This window comes from Bos mutus, chromosome 18 (assembly GCF_027580195.1).
Source record: "Bos mutus isolate GX-2022 chromosome 18, NWIPB_WYAK_1.1, whole genome shotgun sequence".
Lineage (NCBI taxonomy): Eukaryota > Metazoa > Chordata > Mammalia > Artiodactyla > Bovidae > Bos > Bos mutus.
Genome location: NC_091634.1, coordinates 4,998,027 through 5,017,538, shown reverse-complemented (window position 1 = coordinate 5,017,538; position 19,512 = coordinate 4,998,027). Strand labels below are relative to the sequence as shown.

Sequence of the window (19,512 nt, the reverse complement as noted above, 5' to 3'; positions counted from 1 at the left end):
CTGAGGGTACCCCTGGATCCTGCTGGGGCTGGACCCCGGCAGCTAATTATCTCTGTAACAGAACAAAGTGGTAAATTCCATTATGTTTATCGGGATATGGCCACAGGCCTATTGATAAATACCCACTGTTTATCTAGTCTTGTGACACATGAATCATGGGTTAACTTTGATCATATCTTTTATCTTGTCCCGACTAGTTTCAAGGAGTTTGGGGAGGTGGATTTGAGCATGTACACTTAGGGTATATAAGGTTTTCACAAAAACTGGTTGGGGTCCTTGGCTAAGAGGAGACTCTGCCTTGGGCCCACCGGTGTAATAAACTGCACTCCACTATCTGCATTGGCCTTCTGAGTGAGTTTGTCTCCCAGAATGCGTGGCTACAACACTAGAACTAACACCCAAAAAAGATGTTCTTTTCATTACAGGGGACTGGAATGCAAAAGTAGGAATTCAAGACATACCTGGAGTAACAACAAATTTGGCCTTGGAGTACAGAATGAAGCAGGGCAAAGGCTAATAGTTTTGCCAAGAGAATGCACTGGTCATAGCACACACCCTCTTCCAACAACACAAGAGAAGACTCTACACATGGACATCACCAGAGGTCAATACCAAAATGAGATTTATTATATTCTTTGCAGCCAAAGATGGAGAAGATCAACACAGTCAGCAAAAACAAAACCAGGAGCTGACTATGGCTCAGATCATGAACTCCATATTGACTTTAAAAATGTTTCACATCAAAAAATTCTTAAACTCTTTTTTCAAATTGGCTCCATTCCCAGGTACTGGGGGGAGGACTGGACATATCTTTTACGGGAAGCACATGCATTCAACCCGCCACAGAGCCCTGCCTTGTGATGATGTCAGTAACTGCTGGACCCCGTCTTACAGGAGGAATCCTCAGGATGTTACTGAACCCAAAGCCTGCCACACCCCTGGCTTGTACTTCTGTGAAATGGAATTCCTTCTCGCCTTTGCCTGGGATGAAGGTCAGCTCAGATTAAACCCTGTTTGTTTTTATTTTTAATTGGAATATAATTGCTTTACAACGTTTTTTAGTTTCTGCTGTACAACACGAATCAGCCATGTGAAATAAGTCGCTCAGTCGTGTCCAACTCTCTGCAACGGAATTCTCCAGGGCACAATACTGGAGTGGGTAGCCTTTCCCTTCTCCAGGGGATCTTCCCAAACCAGGGATCAAACCCAGGTCTCCTGCATTGCAGGCAGATTCTTTACCAGCTGAGCCATCAGGGAAGCCATGTGGATACATATATCCCCTCCCTCCTGAACCTCCCTCCACCCCCATCCCACCCTCTGGGTCGTCACAGAGCACTGAGCTGAGCTCCCTGTCTACACAGCAGCTTCCCACTAGCCATCTAGTTTACACATGGTCGTGTGCACACGTCAGTTCAGCTTAACCCCTTCATGTTCTGTGATCGGCAGCCCAAACCATCCCGACAGAATCTCCAAGTCCAAAAGGCAGCATGAAGGACGTGACCCCGGCCTGGTCTCTCGTGAAGAGCCCATCCGAGCACCGCCTTCCACGGTGGGCCCTGGGTCTGTGCACGACTTTGCCGCTGTCTCCTCTCTGGGCTGCTTCTGTGGGTTTGGGTTTTGTTTTGCCCGTCTTGTTGTAGATCGGTTTGATTGTCTTCCATCCGTCTGAAGGTTGTAGCTGGGTTTGTGAACCACCTCAAAGCCTTCAGAGAAGCAGTCAAGGGTGAAGCTGATGTGTGACTCCACACTTGTGGTCTTCGGGGTTTCTCAGTTTCAGAAAGGAAGCGGATGTTGGTTGTGAAGGTTTGTGGTTAGCATCAGCTGTGAGCCGCAGGTTGCTTGCATGTATGTAACAGACAAATCTCTGTGTGGTCAGAGGTTCTCACGGACATTTGGACCTACAACCCTCCCCCAGAAAGAGAGTGGGCTGTGGGATCACACTCTGAATTCCAACCCCTCTTCTTGCTAACACACCCCAAGTTTTTTTTTTTTTTTTTTTTGAAAGCAGATAGTGGGGAGTTTGTGATTTTAAAAATCTGTTTTTTCCGTTGATTTGCTTGTCAACAACCCTGATGAAGCTGATTCTTCTTAATTTAAGCAGAAAGGATCTTTGCTTAAGGATTTTGAAAAGAACAGTGTCGGCGGAAAAGTGGGTGCCCTCAAGGTGTTCCTAATCCACAGAACCTTCTACTTTATATGGCAAAGGGGTAGCAAGGGGGATGATGGGTTTAGGTTCCTAACAGCCAATGTCAAAGGACGAAGACGATCCTGCATTGTCTGGATGGGCCAAGCGATATCAAGAGGCCCTTAAACAATGAGAGAAGGGACTTCCCTGGCGGTCCAGTGCTTAAGAGTCCGTGCTTCCACAGCGGGGGCTGTGGGTTTGATCCCAGGTCGGGGAACTAAGATCCCACCTGCCAAGGAGCAACCACGGTAGACAGCCCTCCCTCCCAAATGAAAGAGGCCGAAACAACCAAATAATTTTTTTATTTTTAATCCCATTGTCTTTAAAAAAAGGAGTGAGTGTCCAGGTGCGGCCCACAGAGAAGACAGCGGGCACAGACGGGGAGGGGGGCCCGGCCACCCCACAGTCCTCTGGCCATTGTCCACCCAACGTGGGGACAGGAGCAGCACTCACCGTGTCCGTGGAGCACTGGGGTGTCTTAAACGCTTCCTCCCCACCCACCCCCTCAGCACTGATGGCATTTGGGACAGGCTCCTTCTCTACCCTTTTGCGCATCGTACGATGTGGCCTCCACAGTTCTCCCAAGTATTAAACATTTTAACATTAAGACACTTTTTACCTCAATAACTGAGCTCTGTGGGGTCCGCTCCATGCTGTGCCCAAGCGGAGCGTCAGCCCCACTTCTAACTCGGAAGGCGCCCAGACCTCAAGGACTGTCACCACGTGAAAGGAGGAACAGGCCCCTTTAGCCTCCAAAAGTCTGAACTTCTGAGCCGTTTACTGCCCTGGTGACAGTTATGTCGAGAGCCCATTTTCTAAATGTAATAAATCCAAGTTCTTTGGGGCCAGCTCCTTAGCACTCCCCCCGCCACACACACACACACGTAAAGGAAGAAAGTGAAACCGATGACTCAGTTACAGTTTTTTGGTTTTTTCCTATTAAAGAGCAAGTTGGAGAGTCTGTGACTGAAGTCCCCACAGGAGCTGCAGTGATGGGCGTGGTCCCGGCCCCCCAGGCTCCTCAGTGGTTCCTCCCTGACCGCACCCCAACCCCATGACGTCGCCAGCATGACACGGAGACAACAGGGTCTGTTCCTGCGGGCGTCTCCAGCACCTCGCTGGGGTCCGGCACGTGGCAGGTCGTCAGGAAAGATCCACTGGCAAGGAAGGTGCAGCTGCCGTTCCCCGAGCCAGGGGAAACTCGGCCCCATGAGATGAGGTAGTCCGGTGAACAACTGGGGAAGCCAAGGCTCAGAGAGGAGACCGGACGTGCACACAGCCACACGGCAGACCACGGACTCACTCAAGCAGCATCAGACAACCTGCCCACAGGCCATCCTGTCTCAGGCACGGTCCACACCAGAGGCAGGTGACATTGCCCCCAAGACTCCTGGTGTGGATTCCCAGAGGGGGCATCCACTGGCCCAGCTCACCTGTTGGCAGCAGGGCACACTTTGCCAGCCAGCCCCGGGCCAGATGCTCGCCTGGGGGCCAATCCACTGTGGCCAGAAAAGAGCCAATGCCACCATCTAAAGGGAGCCACAGGCATGGCAGTCAGCACCCCTTGGACAATTTCTTGCTGTTCAGTCACTCAGTCACGTCCAACTCTGCAACCCCATGGACTGCAGCACGCCAGGCTTCCTGTCCTTCGCTGTCTCCAAGAGTTTGCTCAAATTCATGTCCATTGAGTCGGTGATGCCATCCAACCATCTCATCCTCTGTCGTCCCCTTCTCCTCCTGCCTTCCATCTTTCCCAGCATCAGGGGCTTTCCAATGAGTCAGTTCTTCTCATCAGGTGGACAAAGTGTTGGAGCTTCAGCTTCAGCATCAGTCCTTCCAATGAATATTCAGGGTTGATTTTCTTTAGGATGGACTGGTTGACTCTCAAGAGTCTTCTCCAGCATCACAGTTTCAAAGACTCAGTGCTCAGCCTTCTTTATGGTCCAACTCTCTCATCCAAACATGACTACTGAGAAAACCATAGCGCTGACTAGCCGGACCCTTGTCAATACTGCCACCTGGTGGGTGCAGCGGGCATGACAGCTAGGTTTGGCGAGTAGCTGCTCCACCCTGGTGGCTCTGCCTCCCTGGCGGCTTCCACGCCTGGTCCCAGCGGTTATTTGGGGAGCGGCTGTCCCCTCTTCCCATGGGATCCATGGGACATCTCCAAGCCCACCAGGCGGACACTTTCAGCCCAAAGCCTCTTGGCTACTTCTTCATCCTCAGCTTCTGGGGCTGGAGGCTTCTCTTTGAGTACATCAAAGTACTTTCCAGAAACGCCCTCCAACTCCTCCGCCACGGCCAGGTAGACGCTGGGCTGGGCCGCCAGCTGGGGGCTCTTGACCAGCAGCCAGAAGATGGGCCCTGCAGTCAGTCCACAGAGAGTTCAGTCCAGACGCTGACAGAGGAAGGTACACCTCACCGCAGGTTGCTAAGCGCCCACCAAAGCCAGAAGGGTCCCTGGAGTCCCACAGAGCTCACTCCAGGCCTTTGCCACTCTGGTTCCTTACACAGGAGCTCCATTCCCTGGCATTGCCCAGACAAATCAACTCCAGATGCAGGAACCAGCCTGAAAGCTGCCTCCTCCAGGAAGCCCCCCTGGCTTTTCCTAGGCAAATGGAAGGTCCAAGTCCTCACCCCACCTGATCTTTCTTTTTGCTTTGTTTTTGGCTGCACCATGTGTGGCATATGGGATCTTAGTTCCCCAACCAGGGATTGAACCTGTGGCCCCCGCAGTGAAGGCATAGTTTTAACTACCGGACCACCAAGGAAGTACCCCCACCACCCCGATCTTTCTTTAAACTAACTTTTGTGTATTATCTCCAGTGCCAGCCTCAGCTTAAGATTCTTGATACCTAGCCGCCACCAATTAAAATGTTTGCCAGGATAACAAACACTAGTTATAAAGCTCTCACTATTTATTCAGCCTAAACCTGGGCCAGGTACTATGCTGGCCCTTTTAAGGGCGGTCTCATCTAGTCCTCCCTACTGTGAGACAGATACTACTATGAGACTTACTGGCAGATAAGGAAAATAGGGATTTGGAAAGAAGTCCCTTCCCTGGGTGGCCCAGCCAGTTTGGGATGAAACTGGAGCTATCCCAAGCATGGCTGGACTCCAAGCAGTCAGCCCCACGACCTCCTCCTCTGAAACACTTCTCACTGGTCATTGGAAGAACTGATGCTGAAGCTGAAGCCCCAGTACTCTAGCCACCTGACGCAAAGAGCCAACTCATTAGAAAAGACCCTGACGCTGGGAAAGATTGAAGGCAGGAGGAGAAGGGGGCAACAGAGGATGAGATGGTCGGATGGCACCACCGACTCAATGGATGTGAGTTTGAGCAAGTTCTGGGAGATGGTGATGGACAGGGAGGCTTGGCATGCTGCAGTCCATGGGGTCGCAAAGAGTCAGACACAACTGAACAGCTGAACAACATAAGGCTCTGGCCTGTTTCCCAGGGTGTTCTGAGGCTGGCAGGCTGGGCAGACACATGAAAGTGACTTGGTACCAGGGAAGACACAGGAGAAAAAGAAGATACAGGGTAAAGCAGGAAAAGTCCCTGAGATAGACTCTGAGTGTGATGTTAATTTTATGTGTGGGGATCTTCCCTGATGGTCCAGTGGTTAAGACTTAGAGCTGCCAATGCAGGCAGCACAGGTTCGATTCCTCGTCAGGGAACTAAGATCCCACATGCGAAGCGGCCAAAAGGTAAAAGAGAGAGAAAATGTATGTGTGAACTTACTGAGCTACGAGATGCCCAGAGAGCAGGGAGAATACTGTTTCCAGGGTGTCTGTGAGGGTGTGTGTAAAGACTGTGAAATCCACCCTCCCAAGGTGGGCGGGCACTGAGAAGTTAACTGGGGGTGAGACGTTGAGCCCGGACGTCCAGCCCTCTTGGCTTTTTGAGTCAGCGTGGGACTTACACCAGCAGTTCACCTGCCCTGGACCTCAGGCCTTCGGGTTTGGGCTGGAACTACAGGGCCAGCATTCCTGGGCCTCTGACATACAGGTCAGGCCCCCACAGATGCATGAGCCAAACCCTCCTAGTCAATCTCTCTAAATACCCCTGTATATCCTATTGGTTCAGTTTCCCAGGAGAACCCTAATACACTGAGGAAGGGCCCTGGGCCCCAAGCTGGGAGGACAGGGGTTCAGCTAAGGGACCCCAGGCCGGGAGGGGACTTACCAAGCGTGAAGCTGGAGAAGGCGGAGCTGTGCATGCCCGTGTGTCTGCCCAGCTCTGTCCTGGCCACACCGGGATGCAAGGCGTTGACAGTCACGCCCGTGCCTGGGACAGAAGGGAAGAGTGAGGCGAGCAGACAGCAGGTTCACCCCTTACCAGGAAGGCTGATGCTGCCCGCCCTGGGCTCTGGGGCTCCCCCGAGTCTACATCACCCTCCTGCTCTGAAACCTTCACATCCATGCTTTTATCTTGCACGGCAGCTGTCTCACAGCTGCCCAGAGCAAAGCTTCTGAACCTGAGTGTATAAACATCACCTGGAGGGCTGGAGAAGCCCAGACCACTAGGCTCCATGCCCAGAGTCCAAAGCAGTGGGTCAGGGAGGGGCTGGGTTGCTGCAGTTATGACAAGCGCTCAGGTGAGCTCACACTGCCGGTCACCAGACCCTCTTTGAGAAGCCAGGGCAAAGGGCAGGCTCTTCAGCTTTGGCACTACGGACGCTGAGCTGGGATCATTCTTTATCCTGTGCACTGTAGGATGTTGAGCACCACTCCGGCCTCTGCTCACGAGATGCCTCTCCCAAACCGCCCCTCTTCCCCAGACAGACAGCCAAAAACATCTCCAGATACTGCCAAAGCTCCACTGGCCTAGAATAGCAAAGGCTCGGAGCCTGTGTGGGAGGAGCAGAGAAGAACGCGGAGATCGACTGTCTGTCTGCGTCGGGCATAAGTGTGTCATGGGTTGGCCTGCTCTGTCCTGGAGCCACTGCTTGACCTCCCATCCACCCAGGGTCACGGCAGGACCGCTTCAGGCTCGGAGCCAACGGAGAGGGGAGCCCAGCGAGGCTCAGCCACGCGCACCTTGAAGCCGCCGGCTCAGCTCCTTGGTGGAGACGACGACGGCCAGCTTGCTCTGGCAGTAGGCTGCCTTCGTGTCATACTTCCTCTTCTCCCAGTTCAAGTCCTCGAAGTCTATGTGCCCAGCAACGTGGGCCAAGGACGAGACGTTGATGATGCGCGAAGGGGCGGAGGCTTTCAGCTTGTCCAGTAGCAAGTTTGTCAAAAGGAAGTGGCCTGGAAGAAGGAAAACAGAAAGACAACTTTTCCTCAATTCTTGTCCCAGGCGTAGGACCCTACTGAGAACATCACCTTATTGCCTCCTTCCATAACCTGTGTTTCTCAGCAGGGTCCCCCTCTGCCCTCCAGGGGGCATTTGGCAAAGTCTGGAGGCAAACTCCATCCTTAGAGCTGAGGACCGTATGGGAGTGCTACTGCCACCAAGTGGGTGAGGCCAGGGGTGCAGCTAAAAGTCCCACTGTGCAGGAGCTGCCTGGGGGCCTTCTGCTTAGGATGCTGGGATTTCACTGCTGCAGCCTGGGTGCAATCCCTGCCCAGTAAACTGAGATCCTACAAGCCCTGTGATGCACCCAAAAAAAAAAAATCCTGCAATGCACAAAACAGTCCCCACAACTAATTATCACAAACTCCTGTGACAGCCCTCTATGAGGGCTGTCTGTCTCTCAAAATCCGTTCTCCGTTTCTTTTCCAGTAATAGAATTTTGGGTTACCCATGAGACTGCCCAGTAAACGACTACATTTCCCAGTCTCCGCTGCAGCTCCACCAGGTCACATGACTGAGTCCCAGCCAGCAGCGGATGAAGATAGTCACATGTGTGTTACAGGCAAATTGTGCGTGCTTAAGTTGTTCATACTGTTCATGGGGTTCTCAAGGCAAGACTACTGAAGTGGTTTGCCATTCCCTTCTCCAGTGGACCACATTGTGTCAGGCCTCTCCACCTGACCCGCCCGTCTTGGGTGGCTCCACAGGGCATGGCTTAGTTTCATTGAGTTAGACAAGGCTGTGGTCCTAGTGTGATTAGATTGACTAGTTTCCTGTGAGTATGGTTTCAGTGTGTCTGCCCTCTGATGCCCTCTTGCAACACCTACCATCTTATTTGGGTTTCTCTTACCTTGGACGTGGGGTATCTCTTCACGGCTGCTCCAGCAAAGTGCAGCCGCTGCTCCTTACCTTGGATAAAGGCAAAATGATAGGATACTGAAAGAGGAACTCCCCAGGTCAGTAGGTGCCCAATATGCTACTGGAGATCGGTAGAGAAATAACTCCAGAAAGAATGAAGGGATGGAGCCAAAGCAAAAACAATACCCAGCTGTGGATGTGACTGGTGATAGAAGCAAGGTCCGATGCTGTAAAGGGCAATATTGCATAGAAACCTGGAATGTCAGGTCCATGAATCAAGGCAAACTGGAAGTGGTCAAACAAGAGATGGCAAGAGTGAACATCAGCATTCTAGGAATCAGAGAACTAAATTGGACTGGAATGGGTGAATTTAACTCAGATGACCATTGTATCTACTACTGCAGGCAGGAATCCCTCAGAAGAAACGGAGTAGCCATCATGGTCAACAAAAGAGTCCAAAATGCAGTACCTGGATGCAATCTCAAAAACGACAGAATGATCTCTGTTCGTTTCCAAGGCAAACCATTCAATATCACAGTAATCCAAGTCTATGCCCCAACCAGTAACGCTGAAGAAGCTGAAGTTGAACGGTTCTATGAAGACCTACAAGACCTTTTAGAACTAACACCCAAAAAAGATGTCTTTTTCATTACAGGGGACTGGAATGCAAAAGTAAGAAGTCAAGAAACACCTGGAATAACAGGCAAATTTGGCCTTGGAATACCGAATGAAGCAGGGCAAAGACTAATAGAGTTTTGCCAAGAAAATGCACTGGTCATAGCAAATACCCTCTTCCAACAACACAAGAGAAGACTCTACACATGGACATCACCAGATGGTCAACACCGAAATCAGATTAATTATATTCTTTGCAGCCAAAGATGGAGAAGCTCTATACAGTCAACAAAAACAAGACCAGGAGCGGACTGTGGCTCAGATCATGAACTCCTTATTGCCAAATTCAGATTAAATTGAAGAAAGTAAGGAAAACCACTAGAGCATTCAGATATGACCTAAATCAAATCCCTTATGATTATACAGTGGAAGTGAGAAATAGATTTAAGGGACTAGATCTGATGGACAGAGTGCCTGATGAACTATGGGCGGAGGTTCGTGACATTGTACAGGAGACAGGGATCAAGACCATCCCCATGGAAAAGAAATGCAAAAAAGCAAAATGGCTGTCTGAGGAGGCCTGACAAATAGCTGTGAAAAGACGAGAAGCGAAAAGCAAAGGAGAAAAGAAAGATATAAGCATCTGAATGCAGAGTTCCAAAGAATAGCAAGGAGAGATAAGAAAGCCTTCCTCCGCAATCAATGCAAAGAAATAGAGGAAAATAACAGAATGGGAAAGACTAGAGATCTCTTCAAGAGAATTAGAGATACCCAGGGAACATTTCATGCAAAGATGGGCTCGATACAGGACAGAAATGGTATGGACCTAACAGAAGCAGAAGATATTAAGAAGAGGTGGCAGGAATACACAGAAGAACTGTACAAAAATTATCTTCACGACCAAGATAATCACGATGGAGTGATCACTCACCTAGAGCCAGACATCCTGGAATGTGAAGTCAAGTGGGCCTTAGAATGCATCACTACGAACAAAGCTAGTGGAGGTGAAGGAATTCCAGTTGAGCTCTTTCAAATCCTGAAAGATGATGCTGTGAAAGTGCTGCACTCAATATGCAAGCAAATTTGGAAAACTCAGCAGTGGCCACAGGACTGGAAAAGGTCAGTTTTCATTCCAGTCCCAAAGAAAGACAATGCCAAAGAATGCTCATACTACCACACAGTTGCACTCATCTCACACGCTAGTAAAGTAATGCTCAAAATTCTCCAAGCCAGGCTTCAGCAATACGTGAATCGTGAACTTCCAAATGTTCAAGCTGGTTTTAGAAAAGGCAGAGGAACCAGAGATCAAATTGCCAACATCCGCTGGATCATGGAAAAAGCAAGCGAGTTCCAAAAAAACATCTATTTCTGCTTTATTGACTATGCCAAAGCCTTTGACTGTGTGGATCAAATAAACTGTGGAAAATTCTGAAAGAGATGGGAATACCACACCACCTGACCTGCCTCTTGAGAAACCTATATGCAGGTCAGGAAGCAACAGTTAGAACTGGACATGGAACAACAGACTGGTTCCAAATAGGAAAAGGAGTACGTTAAGGCTGTATATTGTCACCCTGCTTATTTAACTTATATGCAGAGTACATCATGAGAAATGCTGGGCTGGAAGAAGCACAAGCTGGAATCAAGATTGCCGGGAGAAGTATCAATAACCTCAGATATGCAGATGACATCATCCTTATGGGAGAAAGTGAAGAGGAACAAAAGCCTCTTGATGAACGTGAAAGTGGAGAGTGAAAAAGTTGGCTTAAAGCTTAACATTCAGAAAACTAAGATCATGGCATCTGGTCCCATCACTCCATGGGAAATAGATGGGGAAACAGTGGAAACAGTGTCAGACTTTATTTTGGGGGGCTCCAAAATCACTGCAGATGGTGATTGCAGCCATGAAATTAAAAGACGCTTACTCCTTGGAAGAAAAGTTATGACCAACCTAGATAGCATATTGAAAAGCAGAGACATTACTTTGCCAACAAAGGTCTGTCTAGTCAAGGCCATGGTTTTTCCTGTGGTCACGTATGGATGTGAGAGTTGGACTGTGAAGAAAGCTGAGCGCCGAAGAATTGATGCTTTTGAACTGTGGTGTTGGAGAAGACTCTTGAGAGTTCTTTGGACTGCAAGGAGATCCAACCAGTCCATTCTGAAGGAGATCAGCCCTGGGTGTTCTTTGGAAGGAATGATACTAAAGCTGAAACTCTAGTACTTTGGCCACCTCATGCGAAGAGTTGACTCATTGGAAAAGACTCTGATGCTGGGAGGGATTGGGGGCAGGAGGAGAAGGGGACGACAGAGGATGAGATGGCTGGATGGCATCACTGACTCGATGGACGTGAGTCTGAGTGAACTACGAGAGTTGGTGATGGACAGGGAGGCCTGGCGTGCTGCAATTCATGGGGTCGCAAAGAGTCGGACACGACTGAGCAACTGAACTGAACTGAACTGAAGTTGCTCATTCCCTTCTCCAAGGGATCTTCCCCACCCAGGGATCAAACCCGGGTCTCCTGCACTGCAGGTAGATACTTTACCACCTGAGCCACCAGGGAAGCCATGTCACCCCCCAAACACCCCTAAAAAAAAAGTCCTACCCTCCAGTACCTCGGAGTGTAACCTTATTTAGAGAGAGGGTCTACAGAAAGGTGATAAAGTTTAAACGAGGTCATTAGGGTGGTCCCTAATCGTGTGTGACTGACACCTACCCAACGTCCCTCAGTCTTACTGATGGACTCAGAGTGACAACAGATAGACTGACACAGCAAGTCAAGGACAGATAGAGACTGGAGGACAGACAGACAAAGGGACAAGAGGCCAAGAGGCTGATGAAAGGTCCGGGACTGAAGGTTCAGCCAGGAACAGGGGGCTCCCCGAGCTGCCAGGTGAGCCCACGCACGGCCGCCTTGGAGAGTGGAGGAAGACCCCGCCCAGAGCCTGCGTCTGGTCCACGGGGGCCCCACCCACATCCCGGGCCGATGCCACTCAGCCGGCAGGCTCACCCAGGTAGTTAACGCCAAGCTGCATCTCAAAGCCGTCCTCCGTGGTCCAGTGCGGGCACCGCATCACGGCCGCGTTGTTGATCAGGATGTGAACGTGCTCCTCCTCTGGAAAACGGGGGTGAGGACAAACGGGACTCAGCTTCCCCTGCTATAAAATGGGTAACAGAACCTGCCAGGTAGGACGGCTTCATCATGACCCCCTCAAAAAGTACTTTCTGCAACCTAAGTGTCCATCGACAGAGGAATGGACAAAGAAGACACAGTACGACGGAGTATTATTGGGCCATAAAAAAGAAGGAAATGATGCCATTTGCAGCAACAGGGACGGACCCAGAGACGATCATACTAGGTAAAGTGAGCCAGAGAAAGGCAAAATTATGATATCACTTATCTGTTGTTATTGTTCAGTCACTATGTTTGTGTCCGAGTCTGTGACCACATGGACTGCAGCACGCCGGGCTGCCCTGCCCTTCACTACCTCCCAGAGTTTGCTCAGACTCATGTCCATTGACTTAATGATGTCATCCAACTATCTCATCCTCTCATTTATATATGGAATCTAAAAAAAAAGGATACTAATGACTTTATTTACAAAACAGAAATAGACTCACAGACACAGAAAACTTATGGTTGCCAAGGTGCAGGGGGAGGGATTAATTAGGAATCTGGGATTAACATATGCCCGTTACTCTATATAAAACAGATAACCAACAAGGACCTACTGTATAGCACAGGGAACTACACTGAATACCTTGTAATAATCTATAATAGAAAAGAGTCTTAAAAAAAATGTATTTTTGTGAGCGTTCATGTGTGTATATAACTAAATCAGAGTTCAAGTTTGCTATAAACCTGAAACTAACAAAACATTGTAAGTCAATTATATTTCAATAAAAATTTTAAAACACACACACAGGAATTCCCTGGCAGTCCAGTGGTTAGGACTCCACGATTCCACAGCAAGGCACAAGGATTCAACCCCTGGTCGGGAACTAAGATCCTACAAGCCCCACAGTGGCAGGGAGAGAAACACACACGCACAAGACAGCCACGACAATAAAAGGAAAAAGTCCTGCCCGCACTGATCTCCAGGAGAGAGCTTCGGACAAAAAGCAAGGGGCAGTATCAGCTGGATAACTGCGGTTTATACAAAAAACCCAAGGGGAGGCGTATCCCCCCGTTTGCTTTATACACGCATCAACAGTCCCCCAGAGGACGCACAGCGGGGGAAGCAGTGAGCCCATCTGAGGACAGCAGCCAGCGAGCTAGTGGTGGCTGTGCCGGGAATATGTTTTCCTGTAGCCCCGTTTGCACTTTCTGAACATTTAAGCTTGCAAATGTTATTCCTGTTCGAAAAGTAAATAAATATGTAAGTGGTTCTGAGACCGCGCAGCAAGCAGCAGGAAGAGTGAGTCAGCCATCAAGGAGATGAGAGTGCAAAGAAACGCCAGCCTCATGCCTGGCTCTGCAGAAGGAGACGCCCAGCGGAGAAGGTGGGCGTTCCTGGGTGCTCTGCGTCGTGCCTGCAGGTCCCCTCTGAGTCACTTGTCCTCACGGCCGACATGGCCCCAGGCACTCCAGAGACAGAGCCTGAATCTGACTCACGTCTGTGTCCCCTCAGGAGTCACCTCAGCGCCAGGGAGCCTGAGCAAACAGTGGGTGAGTCGGTGTTTCTGCCCTTCTCCTCCTGGTTAACTCTTCCTCTGCCTCCCTACACATCAAATCCGTTCCCAGCTTCTGCTTCTCCCAGGAGCCCAGCTTAGACAGAAGGACTCGGTTTTCCTGGACAGTGGGACTCAGTAACCTTCTTCTGTAAAGGACCGGGTAGCAAATATTTTCGGTTTTGCAGGCGATTTGGTCTGTCTCCACTGAACTCTGCCCTCTCAGGACTAAAGCGGTCACAGACAATATGGAAATCAATGGGCCCAGCTGTGTGTCAATAAAACTTTACGGAGGTGATTTGTTGTTGTTGAGTCGCTCAGTGGTGTCCGGCTCTTTGCAACCCCATGGACTGTAGCCCGCCAGGCTCCTCTGTCCATGGGATTCTCCAGGCAAGAATACTGGAGTGGGTTGCCATTCCCTTCTCCAGCAGATCTTCCTGACCCAGGGATCGAACTCACATCTCCTGCATTGACAGGCGGGTTCTTTAGCACTGAGCCACCAGGGAAGACCCTTTATGGAGATATATGCATACATATAGCTGAGTCACATTCTTCTACAGCAGAAACTAACACAACACTGTAAACAATTATACTCCAGTTAAAAAAAAAAAACCTTTAGGGAAACTAAAACCTGAATTTTTAACACAACACTGTAAACAATTATACTCCAGTTAAAAAAAAAAACCTTTAGGGAAACTAAAACCTGAATTCCAGGAGTTCCCTGGCGACCCAGTGGTTAGGACCCTGTGCTTTCACTGCCCAGGGAGCAGGTTCAAGCCCTGGCCCGGGAACTAACACCCTGAAAGCCATGCAGTGTGGCCAAAAAAACAAAACACCATCTGAATTCCAAATAAAAGTCACATGTCGTGAAATGTTATTCTTTTTTCTTTCCCGCATGTAAAAATGAAAAATATGTAAACATGAAAATGTCAGAAAAGAAAACAGTGTAAAATCTTCACCCAAAGACGGAACAAAAACGGGCAGTGACCGACACTCGGCTCCAGGGCCTGCCCGGTGTGCTCGATCCTCACGGCCTGGCCACTCAGGCCCTCCCTCACAAGCCCCGAGGCCTCTCTCTTGCCTTCAGTGACCTTCGCCGCGAACTCTCGGATGGACTTCAGGGAGGCCAAGTCCAGGTGCCGGGCGTTGACACGGTGATTGAGGGTCTCCCCTCGAATCTCCTTGGCCGCCGCTTCGCACTTCTCCATGTCTCGACAGGCCAGAATGATGTTGCCTCCTGGAAGAGCCAGACGAGAAAAAAAAATTTTTAATAAACATAAAAAAGATCCACTCCTAAGCGTACGTACCCAAGATAAATGAAAAGATAAGTCCATACGAAACTATGTACTCTAACGTACACAGAGGCACTGTTGAGACAGAAACACCCCAAATGTCCATCACGGGAAGAATGAACATGGAGGGGGAGGGATAAAGTGGGAGTTTGGGACTAACATATACACTCTGCTGTATATAAAATAGATAACCAACAAGGACCTAGTGGAGAGCACAGGGAACTCTGACCAATATTCTGTAATGAGCTGAATGGGAAAGAACTTGAAAAAGAATAGATACATGTATGTTTAAAACGGAATCACTTTGCTGCACAACTGAAACTAACGCAACACTGTAAATTGCTATCCTCCAATATTCAAAAAAAGCATTAAGGGAAACGTGGCCCATCCATCAGTGGAGTATTACTCAGCCGTGAAAAGGAAGGAAATCCCAAAGCATCCCCACCACGGATGAGCCTCACAAACACGATGCTCACTCAGTCAAAGCAAGAGGCATAAAAGCACAGTGTATGATTCCATTAATCTGAAATGCCCGGAGAGGCAAATCCACAGGACGAAGATCAGCGGTTTCCCAGCTTTGCAGAGGATGGGACATTAAGAGGGCCACGGCTTAGAGGACCCAGGTGTTATTTCGGGGTGATGAAACATGTTCGACAATGGGGAGCAGTCATGGCTGCACATTTCTGTGAAGATACCAAAAATCCCAGAAGTGTGTATTTTAAATGTGTGAATTAAATATTTAATACACCCATTTAAAAAAAAAAAACTTTTTTTTCTTTTTTTCAAATTAGAAAAGTGAGGAAAAACAGGGTCTGAGAAAAGGATGGGCAACAAGGACGCTGACTGTGTGGGTCTTTGGGGCTCCCCTGGGGTGGACCAGCCGCCTCCTCCACACCGGCTGCCCCATCACAGCCCAGGACAGAGTGCATCAAGTCCGGGCTCCGTCCGTCCTCGCAGGGCCAGCCCGGCCCTTGGACGGCGGTGGGTGTGTCGGCCCAAGTTCCGGTCTCACCAGGTCCGGAAAGGAACACCTGCCCCTCCCTGGGGGAAACCCCGTATGATGAGGCGCAGGGGCAGAGGACCGCCCATCATGGCCCCCATCACTCTGACCTTGAGGCCAACATGCAGCTCGGGCCTGGCTGATCCAGCAGGGACGCATTCACTGGCCACCGCGTCTCGAGCCCTCCAAGGAGGCCCTCCAAGGAGAGGTCCCGGCCTCCCCCAGCCCTCACGCCTGCCCCGGCCTCTCCCTCCTAACTCGTCTTCCAGCTGTTCAAACAAAAATCGGGACGCCTTCCTCTCTCGTGCCTGTCCCCCCAGAAACCCCACTAATTCTAAATTCAAAAGAGAGCTCTGTGGGGACTTCCCTGATGGTCTGGTAGTTAGGAATCCAAGCTTCCAGTGCAGGGGGCACAGATTTGATCTCTGTTCAGGGAACTAAGATCCTGCATGTCACACAGTGGGGCCAATAAATAAATTTTTTAAAAAAGAGAGATCTGTGTGCTGAAGAGGGCACGTCTCCATAAGCCCACTCTGACCATGAGAAAAACATCAAACAGACCCAAATCGAAGGGGGCATTCTTTCTATTAAAGACCCAATCAGTAAGCTTGGAAGAGCCTGAAGTCAAGTCTTACTCCCAACCTCTGACCCAGGCCCCAACCCAGTCACCAGGACTGAGTCCAACCAGCATAGGAGAGGGAGAGGCCGATGCAGAGAAAAACCCAACCAGAAACTGCTGAGCCTCCACAGGCTCCTCTGAGCCCCTGGACCCATCCGCCCCCTTCCAGGAACACCAGGCTTTGGGGCTTACACCAGCCTGCGTTTGTTTCTGCCACTTACAGAACCGAAAGAATCAGAAGCCTTAACACCCCCAGATGAATCCCACCATCCACCACCAGGTCTTAACACCAGATCTTAACACCCCCAGGGGAATCCCATCGTCCACCACCAGATCTCGCTCCCAAGCCCCAAGCCAAGAAGCAGGTGCCCAATGGGACATCACCTCTTTTGGCCAGCTCCAAGGCAGTCTGCTTCCCGATGCCCGTGTTGGCACCAGTCACAATGACAGTCTTCCCGGGAATGGTGGCCTTGCTGGGACAAGCCCCGCCGGCAACAAAGTCCCTGGAGGTAGGAAACGGGAGGTCAGTTCCATCTGTCTGTCCACTCTCACTGCAGGTGCCCCCAACGGTTATGATCTCAGACAAGTGACCACTCTGAGCTTGTGTTCCCCCAGTGGAAAGATGGGAACAATATCCCACAACCCAAGGGAGCCCTGTGGTTACTCAGCACCTCCTGGTGTGGGGAAGCCTCCTCGTCATAACCATCGTTAGCTGATAAAGACCCCTGTGTTCAATCCCTACGGCTGTTGTAACATTTCACTAGGAGCTCAGTAGGTTAAACCACACAATGGTGTTTCCCTAGAGTCTGCAGTTCAGAGTCCCAGAAGGGTCTCAACAGAATAAAACTGAGGTGTCAGCAGAGCTGTGTTCCTTCTGGACGCGCAAGGGAGAATTGAGAATTGTTCCCGAGCCTTTTCCAGATTCTAAGGGCCGCCTGCATCCATGGGCTCGTGGCCCCTTCCTCCACCTTCAAAGTCAGCAACACAGCAGCGTCAAGTCTCTGGCTCTGATTCTCCCGCCTCCCTCTTGTGAGTACCGTTGTGATGACGCTGGGGCCACCTGGTGATCATCTCCCATCATGGAGGTCCTTAATGACATCTGCAGAGTCCCCTTTGACCGGTAAGGATACATAGTCATAGGATCTAGGCATTAGGATGTGCAGGGCAGGAGGGCCTTATTCTGCTACTGTGTCTATATTCCAGAGGCTAAATACTGGAAACAACTAAATGTCCCCAATAGGAAGCTGGCCAGAGAAACAGTGTCCTCTCCAGACAAGAGGGTCATTTTTAATTAAAAATAAATAGTCATATTCTCCATCCCCAACTAGGGCATTCAGCTTTCTTTTATTCTTCCCATACTGGTATTTTTTATTATTATTATTTTTAAGCTTTTTCAGAACTAACAGACATCAGCATGAATAAAAATAAAAACAGCAGCCAATGAATTTTTTTTTTGGCCATGCCTTCTGCTTTGAGGGTTCTTACTTCCCCAACCAAGGACTGAACAGTCAGGCCCCGGCATGAAAGCGCCAAGTCCTAACCCCTGGACTGCCAGGGAATTTCCCGATGATTTCTATAAGGAAAAATTATTTCCATTTCCTAGAGCTTTCAAAAAAAAGGTGGTTAATATTTACAAAGCAGGAGTTTATAAAAAACAAGATACCAGCTGGCTACACAAAAAAAGACTTTATTGGATCAGGAGGAACAACTTCAAAATGAAGCCTCATCACAGAGCAGATGAACAAGCCTAAACATATTTATGCAAAGAGATTAACAGTCAATCAGTCTATCCTTCGACCCCTTATGAGAGGGGAAAAGAAAGATACTTCAATATTGCAATCACTTTCTGGCCTAACTCCCAGCTCTTGTGTAACTGTAATAAAATACGTATTGCTAATCCTGAACACTTAATGTAAGGTCTACCATCTTAAATTTTTAAGTGTACAGTATAACACTGTTACTACAAGCATAACACGGTTATATTTTTAAGTGCTCAATAGTCACACTGTATGGCTCATAATAGCCAGGGCAAATGTAAAAGATTTCCATCTTCACAGAAAGTTCTACTGAATGGTGCTGCTATAGAATATTTGGTTGCGGTATTTTGGTTTGGAGTGGGGGGGATTTTTATATTGAAGAATAGTTGATATACAGTATTATATATGGTACAGGTGTACAACATAATGCTTTACAATTTTTAAAGGTTATATTCCATTTATATCTATTATAAAAGAGTTGCTATATTCCCCTGGTTGTACAATATCTCCTTGTGGTTTATTTTATAACTAACAGTTTGCACCCCTTAGCCCCCTGTCTTGTTTTTATTTAGTGAATTCCAGGAACCACAGGAAAGAATAACGATCTTTTCATTGACTGAGTTGGACAATCCTAACTTGTTTCTCTGATTCCGGACAACGAGAGCTTAGGTGGCATACACGTTCCTTGCATCTGGGCCAGGACGTGACATATGGGAGGTGCCCAGTAGGTATCTGCTGAATGAATTAATTAATGCACTAAAAGTCCGGAAGCAACTAGACCAAAACGTTTACCAGGGCCCGGATCCGCCCCTCTCTCTGGCCGACCTTGGGCCGTGACCTGCCCGCTCGGGGCCCAGCCTTGTCCCCGCATTCTCTGGGAGCACTGCTGGATGAGTGGACTGGAGGACTCCTGGGTGGGCGAGGAGCTGGCGATCTACATCCGGCCCTCCCTCCCTGTCCAAGCCCACCGGCCCGCTGTTACCGCGCCTGAGAGACCCGCGCGAACTCACTTGAGCAGCACGGCGCCGCCCACGGCCGTGCCCAGCACGGACAGCGGCAGAACGTAGCGGCTCATGCCTGGCCGGAGCTGGAGTCTGACTGCAGCCGCCCGCACGCGCGAACCCCGGAGTCTGCACCTAGAGCGCGCCGCCCGGGACCCACGTGCGGAAGGGCACACGCCGCCGGAACCCGCGCCTCAGGAAGGGGCGGGGCGGGGGA

General features: G+C 49.7%; 1 protein-coding gene across 1 annotated transcript; it reads right to left on the bottom strand.

The window, feature by feature from the left end:
- Nucleotides 1-1,935: 1,935 nt before the first annotated feature.
- On the bottom strand, nucleotides 1,936-19,479 carry RDH13 (retinol dehydrogenase 13). Its single transcript, XM_070387192.1, has 7 exons — nucleotides 19,305-19,479; nucleotides 16,922-17,040; nucleotides 14,708-14,863; nucleotides 11,966-12,070; nucleotides 7,226-7,438; nucleotides 6,372-6,473; nucleotides 1,936-4,549 (listed from the first exon to the last, which is right to left on the bottom strand). The coding sequence occupies exons 1-7, from the start codon at nucleotides 19,367-19,369 to the stop codon at nucleotides 4,302-4,304; spliced, it is 1,008 nt and encodes a 335-aa protein (XP_070243293.1). The 5' UTR covers nucleotides 19,370-19,479; the 3' UTR covers nucleotides 1,936-4,301.
- Between the last annotated feature and the right edge of the window lie 33 nt (nucleotides 19,480-19,512).

Coding starts and splice junctions, on each gene's coding strand:
- RDH13 (XM_070387192.1), bottom strand. CDS start 19,369: ATGAGCCGCTACGTTCTGCCGCTGTCCGTGCTGGGCACGGCCGTGGGC. Junction 14,864..16,921: donor CTTGGAGCTGGCCAAAAGAG/GTGATGTCCCAT, acceptor TGGCTCTTCCAG/GAGGCAACATCATTCTGGCC. Junction 4,550..6,371: donor CTTCTCCAGCTTCACGCTTG/GTAAGTCCCCTC, acceptor GACTGACTGCAG/GGCCCATCTTCTGGCTGCTG.